The 16,846-nt window shown below is 43.7% G+C and overlaps 1 protein-coding gene across 1 annotated transcript in view; it reads left to right on the top strand.

Annotated features, from left to right (window-relative positions):
- The first annotated feature begins 3,257 nt into the window (after positions 1-3,257).
- LOC147060446 (protocadherin-1-like) overlaps positions 3,258-16,846 on the top strand; it is a 76,754-nt gene continuing 63,165 nt past the window's right edge. The window contains exons 1-3 of the mRNA XM_085900255.1: positions 3,258-3,801; positions 8,310-9,123; positions 13,283-15,466. Of these exons, the coding sequence (XP_085756381.1) occupies positions 8,314-9,123; positions 13,283-15,466 (2,994 nt within the window). The 5' untranslated portion in view covers positions 3,258-3,801; positions 8,310-8,313. The remainder of the gene's footprint in view (positions 3,802-8,309; positions 9,124-13,282; positions 15,467-16,846) is intronic.

Below are 16,846 nucleotides of genomic sequence, written 5' to 3' on the forward strand. Positions count from 1 at the left end.
TGTGCATTTGTGAACTGTACCAAGATGAACGTCCGGAGAATATTGATGAGGATATTAAAGGCGACCGCTCGGTACGCATGGGCAACAAGGTTAATGACTGCAACGAATGCCGAGAAGCGAGCGGTGATGCTGGGGGGCTCGGAGACCACGGAGAAAAACTTCTTATCTGCCCTCGGAAAGAAAAAAACCCCAGAACAAACAAGTTGCTTAACGGCAACCAGTAGACGTGTCCTCGTCTTGTTTTATTGTCACGCTGCACACTAGGTGGGCGGGGCTTGGAGCCATTACATCATTGGAGTACATAAGGTGATACTCCTTCTGGAGATGTTGTTTTGAATATTTCTTATTTGTGTTTTTATTGTCATTTTGCTTCATGTTATGACATCAAACAGCATTTTTTTTATTTAAGTATTTGTTATCTTTCTGTGTGTGTTTAACACATTTTTTTTTATTTGGGATTTTGAATGAAAAAAAGTACTGGTGTTTTACTTTCATGCATTGATTTACAAAAAAAACAATTCTTTAACATGATGTTTTTAATGCTTTTGGCTGTTTTTATATCATTTGTTATGTTAATTTTTTTAATATTGCATTTTTAGCATGGTAATTTTATTAATGCTTATAGTTTTATTTTGTGTTTGTAATATTTTCACTCATGTATTTTAATGTTCTCAACGATGGTTTCATTTTTCAATATATTTTATGATTTTTTTAATAATGTGTTTTTAATCTCTTATTTTTAATAATGCTTCTAATGATGTTTTTGGCTTGTATTGAACAGATGCTGAACAAGATAATTCACATACACTTTGTAAGCTGCTTTTAGTTTTTACACACGTTCGCACGTGCACACACACTCACAAGTATGCTCATACGCACAAACGCACACACACACACACACACACACACACACACACACACACACACACACACACACACACACACACACACACACAAAATCTACACTAGCCCAGATAAAGCAAATGATCATTATTTAGCACAATTTATTCTTCTGCTTGGTTGGTTGGTTGGTCGGTTGGTTGGTTGGTTGGTTGATCGGTTGATTGATCGGTTGATTGATCGGTTGATTGATTGGTTGGTTGATTTTGGGTGGGTGGATCGACGGACAGGCGGATGGATTGTGTACAAACAACAAAGTTGACTTTCTGCCTACCAGCTTACAATGAGGACTTTATTTTCACGATTCGACTTTTTAGTATGTCTTGAAATGATCGTGTGAGCGATACAGTAAGACTGAGTGGAAACTGTCATTGAACGATGTGTTTACAAAGAAAATTTGTAGGATACCGTCAATTACATCACATAGATAAATATTGAACTGGAATGGCTATGACCCGCTATCTGAACTTTGTACTGATACAATCTGTGTAGCCACCAGAGGTGGCCGTAAATCACATAAGGGCAAGTCTCAAATTGTAGCCTTTAAGTTTCAAGCTCCAATTAGGAAAAATAAATCAAGCAAGTCAAGTCACGTCGCTAAAAAGGAAGTCTTTGTTTAAGCAAGGGAAAAATCAAGTCATAAGATCTTACTCAACTCAACATACTGTACATTAGAGTGAGTTGTTTTTCACTGATCAAGTGAAAACAAAGAACTTCTGTATTTCTAAAGATTAAAGAACTTGAGAGTATGAAATATTTGAATGTGAATATAATTTAGAAGTACAGTAATCGTTTATGGTGGATAATTGGTTTCAAAAACCACCCACGATAAGTGAAATCCGCGAAGTACGGTCACCTACAAGAAGGACTGGGCAGGCTAACGAGTTAGCGGAAAGATGCTAATTTGTGATCGTGCTAAAGGAATGTAAACAAACATTTAGAGCAATACTACATTGTCCTAAAGATTAGACACATTTCCTCAATTTAGAAGTTTTATTTTGACTTTTAAATGTTTTTTTTAATTTGGAAAAAAAAAAATCCGTGATCTAGTGAAGCCGCGATAAACAAAACGCAAATTAGCGAGGGATCACTGTATACATATCCTTTTATTAACATTTGCTTGGGTGTTTACAGCTACCAACCTGATACAAAAGTTGAAGAGTAAAAGTCTTTATCGAGTATCAACAGAAAGCAGGCCTGGGCATTGAAGAAAACTACACATGCTACCTAAAAGAAACCTCGTTGCTCTGACAATTTCTCGCAGGGTAAGCCGATCTTATATACTGTAAAGCATCAGAATAAAGGTTGACATAACAATAGGACAAATTGTATATGGGAAACAGCAACTGCATAGCAACTAATACATTTTGGAATCAGGCTTATGACACAAAGAACCTAAAACAAAAGGACATATCGTAAAGAATCAGCGACTTTATAAAAACTGATACATCAGGAAAGGACGAGTCACTGACCGGTCATAACGACATTGATAATAAACACTGTTAAAGTACATGATAATAAGTAATCTCTTAAATATAAACACATGCAAATACACTCACTCTCACAAAAACTAAGACTACATAAGTCCTTAACACACACACGGACAAAAAAACTAAGTGCCTCAGCTTCGAGCAGCTTATCTATGCGTCCATATATAATTCCTTTTCCTGTTGTTCCTTTCTTTACTATTCCTGACTACCGCGTTAACTCTCCTCTGTGACCTCTTGTCACAAGCCTGTGACCCAATCGAAATTTCAATTGTGTCCGCTTCTTTCAAACGAGCATGTAACTGTTCAAACATTAGCAAATACAGTCGACGCTGGCTATGCAGAGCTTCACCAACTATTGAGAACCCCCCCCCCCCACCCCCCGCCTTGTCCTCCCAAAGGTAGCCTGTAGGGGGCGGTCAGAGCCCGGCAGATGACAACCTCACGGATCTCCGCGACGCACGCACAGGCACAGCCGCACACTGCCTGCCGCTCGAGAATGTTTCAGTGCAAAAGATAAATGCTTTTTATTTATTGTAGTCGGAAAAGATTGATAAATACGGAGGTGGTTAGGGAAGCTGTGTGGGGCGTTTGATGTTGATGTCAGAATGTGCATATGTGACGTTGACAAGCAAATAATTACAAAAGCTTTTTAAAGCGCTTCTTGATTTGATGAAAACAGCCATTCCAACATGTTTTTTTTCTGGAAATTTTGAATATAAATGATTTAAAATAGAAGAACTTCCAGACCGTTTGCCGACCCCCCGCCCCCCCAACACGCACACACACCAATCCTCCCTCCTCCCGTCCCTGTGATAGAGAGACATTCACTCACAGGACGAGAGAGAGAGCGCGAGCGAAAGAGTAGTTGCAAGCTTGCAAGACTGTGCTTCAGTTTGTCATCACCCGGGCGGCAGCCTAGCAGCACGCGAGCAAGCAGCGAGCAACCGAGCCGAGGCGCACCGGAACCGGACAGCATCGGACGGCACTGCAAATTGACATCATCAAGGAGTTTTTTTCTTTCTTTCTATAATCTTTTTTTCCCTTTCATCCTCTTTTTTTTTACATTTCCTTTAAACTTATTTTTTTTTTTACATCCTCTGCACACTTCTTACTCCAAAGAACCGGAACCTCCACCACCACCTCGCAGAACCTCGGACGTGATGCGGACCTTCGCCGCGTAGACGGCTGATCCGTATCTCACTCGCAAAAAGTGGACTTTATTGAGAGAGGAATATTCTCTTGGCTCCATTGGATTTCAACTGCTTTTCACTCTTCAGTCGTTTGGATTTTTATCCGATTTTTCCTTCTTTTTTTTTTTTTGCTCTCTCCGAGTTCCGGAGTGGACACCGACGACAAGCGGAGCCTGTAGTGCTCCAAACTAGGCTACCGCGCAGCGCTCACCCCGCTCCAGGTAGGAAAAACAGCCACCTGCTCACATGCATCACATTCTCCATGTTCGTTTCTATGACTCACTTTCAAAGACCTTTAAAATGAGTTTAACGAACGGGATCTCTGTTGTTGAAGAATGTTTGTTGCGATTTGAAACACTTGTTGTCCAAATGAATTCGAGATTAAAACCAATTGCGTGTTCATTTCAGCCTTCATTGCACTTTTCGCAGTATTGATCCGTATCGACCGCCGTCCTGCAGAATCCAATAGAACCTGCCTGACACCAGCAGTCATAAATTGGTTGCGTTCTGGTAGGCTCCATATACAACAACGCTCTTAGTACAAAAAAAAAAAAGTGTCTGATCTCTAGTTTGTGAACTCCTTGACAGACTGTGTTTTCGGAGCTCGTTTTTGACGAGCTTTACTCAAACGGGTCACGACACCTTCGCTCCCCGTTTGAGTGTTTGCGAGCTGAGACAAATGAATCCCAATGGAGAGGGTCCTAGTTGGACCTTTTGCCTAGAAATGACCCCAAAAGCAAATAAAGTGTGATTTCTCTGCATCCAAGAAAAATGAACATGCATGCTGCATTTGATATCCATCAGATCCACTTTTGGTAGGTGCTGATGTAGGAAAGGAATAATGTTCGAAATATTACAAATGAAAGCAATCACATCCTCATCATCTTTCTCGGGACCTGAAAAGCGCCTTTTCTTTGCATCATCAGCGATCTTCTGTATATGTGAGTTCCTGACACGATGGACTTCTTTGCAATTTGAAGCTTAGTTGGTAGCAAGCGCAGATGCTTTCTAATTTGTGGAGGGGGAGGGGGTTGCTCGGGAGTAGTTTAAAAGCCAAGGGATGGGGGGGATATCTCGGACCTGGTCTGTATGGGGTACGTGTGTTGTTAAATTCTGTTTTTGAGAGCAAGCCTATTCAAATTTCATGGTAGGATTAATGTTAAAAATGATAATGAATGAAAATTGAGTGGTTTTGGATACCCATGCTGGAAACATGTTCTCAAAGCTCTGTGTGTGGGGGGGGGGGGCTGTCTCCTGGGCGGGGTTGTATCTGGGACCTATAAAGATATTCAGGCGTGTGTTGAAGCCTTCAAAATTGTTCTAGAATTAATGCAAAAATGGTTCACATGAGATGCCTAAAACTTGAAGACTCAAGCCTTGGGTATCCGTGTTTAGAACATACAGACAGGTCTTGGGTGGGAGGGGGTTTACTAGGGGGTGGGGGACATCCAAGACCCCTAAAAATCAGGTTGTTTTAACCTGTAGATTTAGATGATGTAGGGGGAAGTCTTTTTGTTGCCTCCAATAATCTTGATATTTACAAAAGAAAATGTTTGACTGATACAAATTAAGCAGATTTTGAGTTGGTGCATGGCCAGCGTTCCGAAGGTTTGTACATTTCCACCCAAAATAAATGTTTGGAAAATTGTGCATGGTTTTAAGTTGATTTTGTCACAGATGAGGAATAACGGGATAGGAATAAAATGCTAAAAATGAACATTTACAAAGTGTACTGAGTGAATGTCGGGGATTTTGACGATGGTAGCGAGAAACCCATAAATGTGAACATTTCCAGAAGGATACGCATGTTGTGAAGCCCGGGCATTTTTTGGGAGTATATAAATGGGCCCCTCAAACTAGATTTCAATGTGTGGGTAAAATATTTACAAATGATAAGAATTAAAGCAGTTTCAATTGACTGCTAAGCAGGCTTTTTATTACTGTGCATTCTCATTGGGATACACAAGCACCAAATTCACTTCCAGCCTCTCAACAGCTACATTTTTATTTCGTGGGGGTGGGGGTCATTTTAAAAATGATAAGAATTATTTCAAAGAGGGGGTGTCATTTTAAAAACGATAAGAATGAGAAAGTTATAATTGGGTCCTAATGCTGCTATCCCCAGGCCGTGAAGAACTTGTGTTATCCTTTATTATCTGTCTTTGAAACACACACACTCTTGTAAGTGGATTTAGAGTTTCAGTGTGTTTATCCGTGTGTGTGTGCGTGTGTGTGCACGCGTGTGTGTGTGTGCGTGCACGCGTGTGTAAGTCAGAGGCGGGGAATCCGGTCTCTCCGGTTCTGCCGGGAGGGGAAAGGAAGCGCGTGAATGAAGGAGGGTTTGGCTTGGGACTACTATTTACATGCACAGCGCACAGTTTGCGGCCTACTCAACTTTGACCTCCTTCCCTACTTCCTGTCAAGTAGCCCGGCAACCTCATGACACACACTCACACAAACGCGTTTGTGCATCCGGTTATTGTTTTCCTCCTGACACCTGTCAACGCAACGTGTCGAGTATCTCCTAGAGTGTGACTCATACATGTCCAGGAAGTAGACATGTCCACGCCATCTCTCATAAACATCTACATCTCTCATGAAAGATGATTTCATGCAGTGTAACCTTTGCCCTAGCACGTGTTTTTTATATATATATATATATATATATATATATATATATATATATATATATATATATATATATATATATGTGTGTGTGTGTGTGTGTGTGTGTGTGTGTGTGTGTGTGTGTGTGTGTGTGTGTGTGTGTGTGTGTGTGTGTGTGTGTGTGTGTGTGTGTGTGTGTGTGTGTGTGTGTGTGTGTGAAAAAGTCACATGACTTTGGATTTACTTTTGTCCTTTCAATAAGTTAACACCTGCCACCATTGTTTATTTTTTTTGCATGATGCATTCAGGTGACTTTTCAAAAGTGGTGATATTTTTATTTTGTTTTGTTTTCCTCATGTCGTCAACCTTGAATCTGATTCTCCATCTTGATGGTTTGGTTTGAACATGAAAAAGTCACGCGACTTTGGATTTACTTTTATTTTAGTTCATGAAAAGTTCGCATTTTCAACACGTATCACGTAAAGCACATAATAAACTGCGTACCGTAGATTGCTGTATGTCAATAGACGTGCGTGTGTGTGTGCGTGTGTGTTAATCTGCATCAAACAATAGCATGTGAATGGAGTCATTAGCGTAATCCCTTTTGTCATGCGCCCTGGCTGGGCCCCCCACACACACACACACACACATGCACACACACACTCACGTTTCCACTGTGTCTTTTGTTGACATGTCAACAAAGTAGCTTTGTCAAAGAAAACTACATTGACATGATTACTAGACCTGTGTAAAATACCGTGATGCCGATGCTCAACCGATAGCATGGCAAAACACGGAAAACCTCACTAAAAGTTGCAGACGACAAACATTGGAAAACGTTTGAAAAAGTAAATGTTTGTAAAAGTAACAAAACCATTTGAAGTCAAACAATTTCATCCAATTCTTTAGGACAAGTACAAGCAAACATCTTCAAATCCAAACAAGCCTTTTTGTTTGTTTTATTCCAGACCACCATTTCCATCACTTTAGTAATTGTGATGAATCCCTGAAGGATAACAAGTTTCAAAAATAGCTTTAAGTCTCTCATGTGTTGCATAACTTTTTGACACAAGCATGCTGCGACATTTGTGACTTTTGTGTTTTGAGTTCATGGGAAGTTTGTTTTATGTCTCACTAAATTCCAGCTGCGGCATTCACATGCTCTTTGCTGACATGTGCGTGCGTGTGTGTATGTGTGTGTGTGTATTCACATGCACTCTGAATATGTGTGTCTATTTGCTTTTCATATTTTCCCACATTGATGTTTCCTCAGAATGGATCAAAGCAAAATAAATAAATAAATAAATACAATAACAACAGAAATCTTGGGAAAGATTGTTTTAAATTAAGAGCTAGCTCATTGCTTATTGTAGCATTACGTACTTCAAAGAGATGATTACAATCAAATCCTTTTCTCTTCACACATTCCAGAAGTGCAAGTTATAAAGAAACAAGACAAACTAGATCCACACTTGGCAATAGAACCAGAGTGACAGGGTGTCATACATGACAAAAACATACTTGGAGTGAATATCATGTTACACCATGTATGTACTGTTTACGCCGACAAAAAAGCAGCAGGAATAGTCAAAAGTACTGAAAACGTGCATTTCACAGTTGTGACGTTAGACACCCCATAATAATCATCGTAACATACCGGATGACAAGGTGACACAATTTGAGTGATTGTGGCGTTTCCACGGTGACGAGTGAGTGTGAAATGCCTTGGCCATCAGTGGACTATTTACCGGTTCTCAGAGAAAACACACACACTCATTCACAGCCAAATGGAAGCATGTGTGTGTGTGTGTGTGTGTGTGTGTGAGTGTGTGTGTGTGTGTGTGTGTGTGTGTGTGTGTGTGTGTGTGTGTGTGTGTGTGTGTGTGTGTTTGTGTTTGTGACACAGTAGGGAGGCAACATGAGTGGCCGGCAGCAACAGGCTGAGCATTTGCTGCTCTTTTGCTGACTTGAAATAGAAGAATTAGAACACTTGGCTCTCCAATAACCTCACTTGTTCTTTGTATGTAGCATGTACACAGCTCAAACAACGTTACCACGTCGCAAAGTTAAAGTTGTGTTCCACCCTCCGGTGTAAACGGTTTTTCACTTTTTTATCTTCCAGATTAATGGCGACCCCAAGGCGGCACTTCCTACTCTGCCTGGCGGCGGCACTACTATCGTGTTGCAACGCCACCCCCACCAACATCCTTTACAGGGTCTTCGAGGAGCAACCGCCCAACACCCTGGTGGGCAGCCTGGCGTCGGACCAGGGGCTCCCTGACAGCGGGCACTTGTACAAGCTGGAGGTAGGCTCTCCCTACCTCCGCGTAGACGGGAAGACGGGCGACATCTACACCACCGAGATCCCCATTGACCGCGAGAGCCTCAGGGACTGCCGGAACCTCTTTGATGATGACAAGTGTTACCTGGAGTTTGAGGTGTCCATCACGGACATGGTGAAAGGCATCGGATCAGGGCCTCGCCTCATCGAGGGCCGCATCGAGGTTCTGGACACCAACGACAACACGCCCCAGTTCTCCTCACCCATTCTCACCCTGTCTATCCCTGAGAACACCCACGTGGGGGCTCTGTTCTCCATCCCCATGGCGACCGATCGTGATGCGGCTAGTAACGGCGTGGCCGAATACTCCCTGAGCACGGGACCCGACGCCGAACAGCTCTTTGGACTGCAGGTGGCGGTGGACACGGACGAGAAGGTGCCCCAGCTGGTTGTCATGGGGAACCTGGACCGTGAGAAGAAGGACTCGTACGACCTAAACATTCGCGTGGTGGACGGTGGGCGACCGCCCAGGGCCAGCAGCGCCCTGCTCAGGGTGGTCGTCACCGACCAGAACGACAATGCGCCAATGTTTGAGAGGAGTCACTACGATGCTGAACTGGCGGAGAACAGCCCACTGGGACACTCGGTGCTGCAGGTCAGTAGAACTGAAAAAATACAGTACGAAAAGTGAGATTTTTGCCATTTATTTTCACCACTGATGAAGTCCTGCTAGGTTTTGTCACGGTGGGAAGATAGGGCTGTTGAGTTCCAAAGGCTCAAAGGTGCACAACGGTTCAGCTTGCGGTTTACCACGAATGCTGTGCATTCTTTCCAGGCCTCGCACATTCTGATGTAGTCCCTCATGTTTCTCACGTTCTTTTAAGACTTACCACGGGTGAAATGTAGATGTCGGGTAGCTGTGGAGGATGATTGTGGCCCTGGAAGAGTCTAATCAAGGTCCCTGTCCCGTCCGCCTCCAGCCGCTGACTTTGTTCATGTTCGTCCTTTTGCACAGTAACACATAATCCCGTGTGGTAGCAAGAGTGACATAAAAATGGTGGCTTTCTTTCCCATTTCGTGCCGGTATGTTTCACGTCGAAACATGGGGAAAAGATGGCGCTGATGGGCAGCGTGAAAGGGGTTTTAAAGGTGTGACAAGGTCAGTGTCTGGCGTGAAATGTAAAAGATTGGAGTAAAACTCCTTGCAACACAGAAGAGCCGAAGAAGGGATTGTGATTTCACACAGCCATCTTGGGCTATAGATTCTGCAAAATTGGTGTACAAGAGCATTTTTTTACACCGCAGAGTGGTCAGAATGTAATTTTACCTGTCAATTTTGCTCGGAAGTGGTCCCAGCTCCCTAAGTTGGACTTCTGCCACTGAACATACCCGTTTTATCTTCCACGCTGTCACAGACTTGCGACAGTCAGGATTTGCCAAGGTGATAAATTCCATGTGAGTCACCCATAAGGTAGCCTTGTTAGCATGTGACGTAGCGCTAGTAAAGGAGGCGATTGTTTGCATGTCGACCTCAGTCAAACATTAACTGGGGCTTCTGGGAAGCGCTTTTTTTTTTTTAATTTAACTTGTCTAGCTGATTCTGCAACAAACGCACCTCCTCATCCGCCTCGCCTCTCGCTCTCCACTGTGAGCGGTCACTCGCAAATCAGGGATTATCCATGCGGCGTATTGCTATTATTGAAGGCGATGCTTGTCACGTAACACCTTTTCAAATGAATGCGGCTAAATATGAAACATGTTGATTAAAAAAAATAAATTACAATCCAACCTTGATTAATAATGCCCCCAAAGTTTCATTTCCATGACCAACCATTTTGAATCTTAATTTCAGATATGGAAGTATGCATCTGATTGTAGATTTTATGATATGATTCAATTAATGGTTTAATGAATCCACCTATCCTTAGACTGATTTTAATGTGAACGTAGCAAGCTTTATTTGAAATGAAATGTCAAGGAATACAGTTTGATACAAAAACAAGACTATGAATTGGCAACACACTTTTTGCCTACTCTGTATATGCAATCCATATATTTTTGTAGAGTTTACGTTGCTTCCTTGGCATTCTCTCTTTCCTGATCAACAGGACAAGTCGCAATTGACCTCATTCTTTGTTACTTGTGTGCTTTTTAATCCGGACCATATTGTGACTTTTTATTCTCTTTAAATGAATCCAATAGGCTGTAATTGATTGTTTACAGTCATTGACATTTTCTGATCCTTAGTTGCTGTTATCCTTTTCAACATCAAGCTTGTAGTAGTCATTTGACATAGGAGGTTTTTAGATAAGGTCCGCTGCATCTTTTCTCTGACAATCAATACATGACGGACGACTCGTAATCTCTAAATCCCGGTAACAGGACGTTGAATCGCGTACGTAAAAAGTCAAGTTGCCTTATTAGTGGTCAAGCGAAGACAATCGACTAAAAAAAGAAATGTGAGCTAAAGCGTCAGAGCGGGTCACGTTGGTTAATTGTTAGCGTGGAAGACAAACGGCACTTCTGTCGGCCGTTTGCTCGTCGGCTCGATAGGCAATCCTGCCCCAAGCTGTCAATAATTTACAGGCCGCTCGGCGAAACGCGGCGCTCCTTAAAGCCTTCCCGCCTGGAAAGCAAATCAATGGGCAGGAGAAATGATCTTTTCTTCCGCGCTAACCGCTGGCGACTGGAATCAGCAGCTTCCGACTGTCGGCTTTCACTCGGCAAGGGGCAAAGAAGATTTTGATTAGGAGGTCGGATGAACCTCCCGTCTTGCTCTTACAAATGCCTCGAGAATTCTGCGGAGCGAAGCAACCTTTCACACCCTGACGTTGCTTTAAAAGAGAACACGGCTGCTGAATTAATGTTTTTTTTTATTAACATGAAAAAGAAAGAAAAGACACACTCACGTCTTCCAGTTTCAACTCCAAAGTTAAAGATGAATCGAACTTAACAGTACGTGCCAATACAACCCTTGGACATTCAGTCATACTTGTTATGATTCAACTTTTAAGCAAGAGTGTTTGTGGTTAGGGATAAAGTTAGTGGGGTAGGCTTAATGGTTGCTCAAGATCAGGAGGTTTGGTAGTGGTAGACATGAAGGGGTCAAGGTTAGGAGCAAGGCGTTAAGGTTTATGGCTTACGGCTCGGGTTTAGGGTAGGGGTTAGATTCCATGAGTCCGCCAGAGGGTTTTAATGTAGGTCAAGACAGTGGGTGCCTACGAACCTGCGCTTTTCTCATCTGCGTAACGTTTGTATAATGTTTCAATTCGTTTTGAGCACGGCAGACCCCAGAATGAAGAAGAGACTGATACTATGTTGCTACAATGACGTAAGAGTGTCACTGGCCAAGGTGAATTTCTGAGCATGTCTGTATAAAGTACTGCTTTCCAGTAAATATTTATTGAGGCTCGTGTGTATGCGTGCATTTTTGTGTGTTATAGTTTGGGGTTAGGCTTTAGGAGGATTTGTCAGTCAGGGTAGAATGAAAACATGTTTAGAAGGTGAAGAACCTTTTAAGGATTGAATAACTCCCGTCATAACGCTCCCTTAGAGGATCAAAGTGCACTACCTTGAGTTGTTTGTACGCTGACCGTGTTTAAAAATTCTCTTAGGGTTTGTTCTCCCATGTTAATGTCTGATTAAGACCTTTATTTATCCATGACAGGTGTAGGGTATTCTAAAAATAATAACTTTAATGTGCACTCATGTGGCCATCTTATTATTTTCCATGAAAAAAAAGTATTAAAAAAACACAATTCTTCTGATCTCCAAAGATGAATGAACATTATGTGCCAGGACAATTGGACATTCAGAGCAGCTCTTGTTTTCCTAATCAAACTTGCTTTATTTGGCTGAGTGAATGCGTATCACAAGCAGCGGCTATGATGGGTCCTCCCTTCCCGCTGCTAATGTTCCCAAGTGGAGCCTGTGCTTTCGTCCTATTAAGAAGAAGAACATTAACATTCATTTGTGTCCGTTAAAGGGCAATGAGCCGCCGCCTGTCTCAATGATTCTAGCTCCCAGATGGACGGAGGGGAAATGTTTTTAGCGGTATCTTAGCTACTTGCTGTCTCTCTTTATAACTTTTTGCGAGGGAGTAAGACGGAAAATAATCTGACTAATGTGTCTGGTGTCATGAAAGTCTGTATTAAATTGGACTCTTTAGTTGAACAAACATGTCCAGTAAAATGTTATGTTGAAAATTGCTTGATCGTTATGGTCAGCGTTTGTTAAGGTTATTTATTCGTGCGAGTTTGGTGGATTGGTTAGTAGGTTAGTTTGGGGGTCAGATTTAGAATTGGGTTTAAAGTTAATATGTTACTCTTTGGGTTAGGGTATAAGATTGGTGGGTTAGGGCTTCAACCGAGGCTTAGGTGTAAAGGGTTTAGGTTAAAGTTAGATCTGACTGATTATGGGATTGGCTACAGATGGAGATTAGCGAGGAAGAGTGAGGAAAGGGTTTGGGTTTATGTTTTGAGTTAATGGTGTAGGGATGATATTTGTGTAGGTGTATGGTTAGGTTTAATAAATTAGGTTAGAGGTCGAGTCTAGGGTTAGGGTCAACGGTAAAATTTAGTGGGTTAGAATTTCAAGTAAAGGTTGGTGGGCTAGGCTAAAGAGCAGGGTTAGGAGTGGAGTTATGGATACGGCGAAGGTTAATAAATTAGCTGTCATGGTTTATGGATTGAGTAATTGGTTAGGGGTTATTATACTACTTATTTGGTAATGTCTTCAAATGTTTTCATGGTTCTGTCTTTGGTACTCAAGTGGTGAGCCATGAAAGGGTAAACGCATGTTGTCTGTCTTTTCAGGTCCGTGCCAACGATGCTGACACGGGCACCAATGGTGAGATCGACTACAGCTTGCACCAGATGTCCGAGGCAGTTCAGAGACTTCTGCGCATCGACCGTTCCACGGGAATCATCTATGTCAAAGGCATGGTGGACCGTGAGGAGGAGAACATTCTGAAGTTCTTCGTTGTGGCCAAAGACCGCGGGCCAAACTCTAAGAGCTCCAAAGTCCTGGTGACCGTCAAGGTCCGGGACCAGAATGACAATGCTCCCACTATCGAGATCCGCGGCATTGGCCTAGTAACTCACCAGGATGGAATCGCCAACATCTCAGAGGACATGCCGGTGGGCACCGCTGTGGCGTTGGTCCAGGTGTCGGACCGTGACGAGGGGGAGAATGCGGTGGTGACATGTGTGGTAGCCGGCGATGTCCCATTCCAGTTACAGCCTTTGGGTGAGTCCAGCAATGACCGTAAAAGGAAATACTTCCTGCAAACCACCACGCTGCTGGATTACGAGCGAGTGAAGGATTACAGGATTGAGATCGTGGCAGTGGATTCCGGCAACCCCGCTTTGTCTAGCACCAACTCCCTAAAAGTGCAGGTCACTGACATGAATGACAACACACCCATCTTCTCCCCAGCCATTGTGGAAGTGGACTTTGCTGAAGGGAACCAGCCTGGTGACAAGGTGCTACAGGTGCAGGCCGCTGATGCTGACAGTGGCAGTAATGCTGAGCTGGTCTATAGCATTGTGGAGCGCTCATCCACGACTCTCTTTGAAATTGACGGCAGTAGCGGCCAGATTCGAGTAAAGAACCTGTTGGATCGTGAGGAGATCGAGCGCTACGAGTTTCGTGTGGCGGCAGCCGACAAAGGCGTCCCGAGCAAAACTGGCACAGCAACAGTGATAATTAACGTCCTGGACCGAAACGACAATGACCCTAAATTCATGCTGAGCGGTTATAGCTTCTCCGTCATCGAGAACATGCCACCACTCAACCCCGTGGGGGTGGTCACCGTTACAGACGTTGACAAGGGCGACAATGCCAGAGTAAAGCTGTTTGTTGAACCCGACAATGGCAAGTTTGTCATCCAGAATGGCACTGGAAACATTTTGTCCAGCATCTCCTTCGATCGAGAGAAAGAAAGCACCTACACCTTCCGACTAAAGGCGGTGGATGCCGGTGACCCCCCTCGCTCCTCCTATGTGGGTGTCACCATCAATGTACTGGACGACAATGACAATGCCCCTTATGTCACCACACCTGCCAACTCATCCTACACATACCTGAGCCCTGACACCCCATTGGAGACCCGCGTGGCGGTAGTGGATGCCGAGGACATTGATTCCGGACCTAATGCCGAGCTGGACTACACCATCACTGGGGGTAACCCCTATGGACTCTTCCATATTTCGCTCACCACGGGGGAGATCACACTGGCGCAGAAATTCACTGGCAAGCACAACGGGCTGCATCGCCTGGTGGTTCAGGTTCGGGACAAAGGCAAGCCGCGCCACCACACAACCGCGCTGGTACATGTCTTTGTCAATGACACCAAGGGCAATGTGTCAGTCATTGAGGCTCTGGTGTGGCACAGTTTGTCCACCCCCCTGGACCGGGACATCGCAGGGGATCCCAACTATGCCCTGGCGCAGCGTAGTAACATCCTGTATGGAAGCCTGGCCGGAATCGCCGGTGTTATCCTGGTCATTGTGGCCGTGGTGGTCATCCGGCACAGGCTCCAGAAGGACGCAAAGAGCGGCTACCAAGCGGGAAAAAAAGAGAGCAAAGACCTGTATGCCCCCAAGCAGGGACCCAAAAACTCCAAGGCCAAAAAGAGCAAGAAAGGCAAAGCTCCCAAACCAGCCAAACCTTTGGAAGATGATGAAGAGGCCAGCCTCCAGAAGGGCCTCAAGTTCAACCTCATCAACGAAGCCGTAAGCGACAGCCCCCGGATACATCTGCCCCTCAACTATCCGCCGGGTAGCCCCGATCTGGGGCGTCACTATCGCTCTAACTCACCGCTGCCATCTATCCAGCTTCAGCCGCAGTCGCCCTCAGCCTCTAAGAAGCACCAGGCGGTGCAGGACCTCCCTGCTACTAACACCTTCGTGGGCACGGGTGACAACAACTCCACAGGCTCCGACCAATATTCGGATTACAGCTACAAGGCCAACCCGCCCAAATACAGCAGCAAACAGGTAGGCCACTATGCAAATGCGCCCATGTACCAGCGGGACATCTATTGGACCGACGGGGTGTGGTAGTTTGGCCCCGGGAAAGTACGTAGACCAAAGTTGCACTCACCGAACCTAGAGTCCCCTTGCCACCACGTTCATCTTCATTTTTTCTTTTTTTTCCGTTTGCTTTGGTTTCCCTTTCATTTTTTTGTTCACCCTCCACATGGACATCATGAAGGATGCGGAATAGACCATATAAGGGAACCCTACTGAGACATTTTGTTGCTTAAACTACATAAGGGCGCATTTAAAACTTGACCTGGGTCTAGCCTTACTTTGCTGTCTTGTTTATTTTCACTTTTGCGTTCATTGAAGGAGTTTTTGCCAGCATATCCTTACGAGTGTCGACTTCTCACGCAGACGACATCCCGGTTCAGCGTCTATTTGACAGAGCACCACTGTGAAACCCTCACTTTAATTTTCTTTTTTTTTTCGTTTTCAGTTTATTTGTTTTTGTATTTTTAAGAGATTTTTATTGGTTTTGGACCCGTCCATCATGTTTTGGTCGAAGAAATTTTTTAAAAGTTAGGAAGGTCCTTCAGTTGATGGTTGTCACAATCAGTCAAGCTCCCGAAAAGACAAAATGTTTGCACAGACTCTCGGTGGGTAATGTTGGCCTTCTTTTATTACCCACGGTGCCTTGTTCTATTTAATGTCCTTGGTGTGTCTGTGTGTGAGTGAGACGTTGTTCTTGGCTTCATGTCCACGACTGGCTGTCAAAAGTAGTGTAACAAGAACAATAACGGACAATCCCAGGTCGAGATAATAAAAATAAAAACAATTCTTCTTCCAAAGGTCAAGATTTTGGCCCTTTCAGGTGAGATTTCTGGTTGAGCCTAAAATGCACTATAACGTTAACGGGTGAACTTTATTTTACCTTATTTAGTTTTACTTGTATGCCTTTCTGTGAGTCTTCCAGTCTCATGGATACAAGCTGCCAATTAAACCAAAAAGCTCAGTGGCTGGTTTCCACAAGATCAAATCAAACTGACCTTTCAAGGTCATTTGCGTTTCAAACGAAAGCCTGAAAAATAATCTTGAGTGACAAGATTTGGCAAAACTTTGTATAATAGTTGCCAGATGTGCCACAAGGCTGTGAAATCAGAGTTAGCCCGTTCGCGCATTAAATCGTAGTCTCGTTTCTTTACTGTCTCACCCTTCGAACACAGAACGCTATATTACGTGTGTGTTTCACTGTATGATCCTCATTTGCTGTTGGTGTTGACGACACATGCACAGGCAAACCAAAGACGCACACACACATAAACACACACACACACTTTGCACTCAGTTTAAATGATTTACCCCAGTGTTCTTCCTCTTCTTGTTCTCTGCTTTAAC

Source organism: Syngnathus leptorhynchus, chromosome 2, assembly GCF_054491065.1.
Source record: "Syngnathus leptorhynchus isolate UIUO chromosome 2, UIUO_Slep, whole genome shotgun sequence".
Classification (NCBI taxonomy): Eukaryota; Metazoa; Chordata; class Actinopteri; order Syngnathiformes; family Syngnathidae; genus Syngnathus; species Syngnathus leptorhynchus.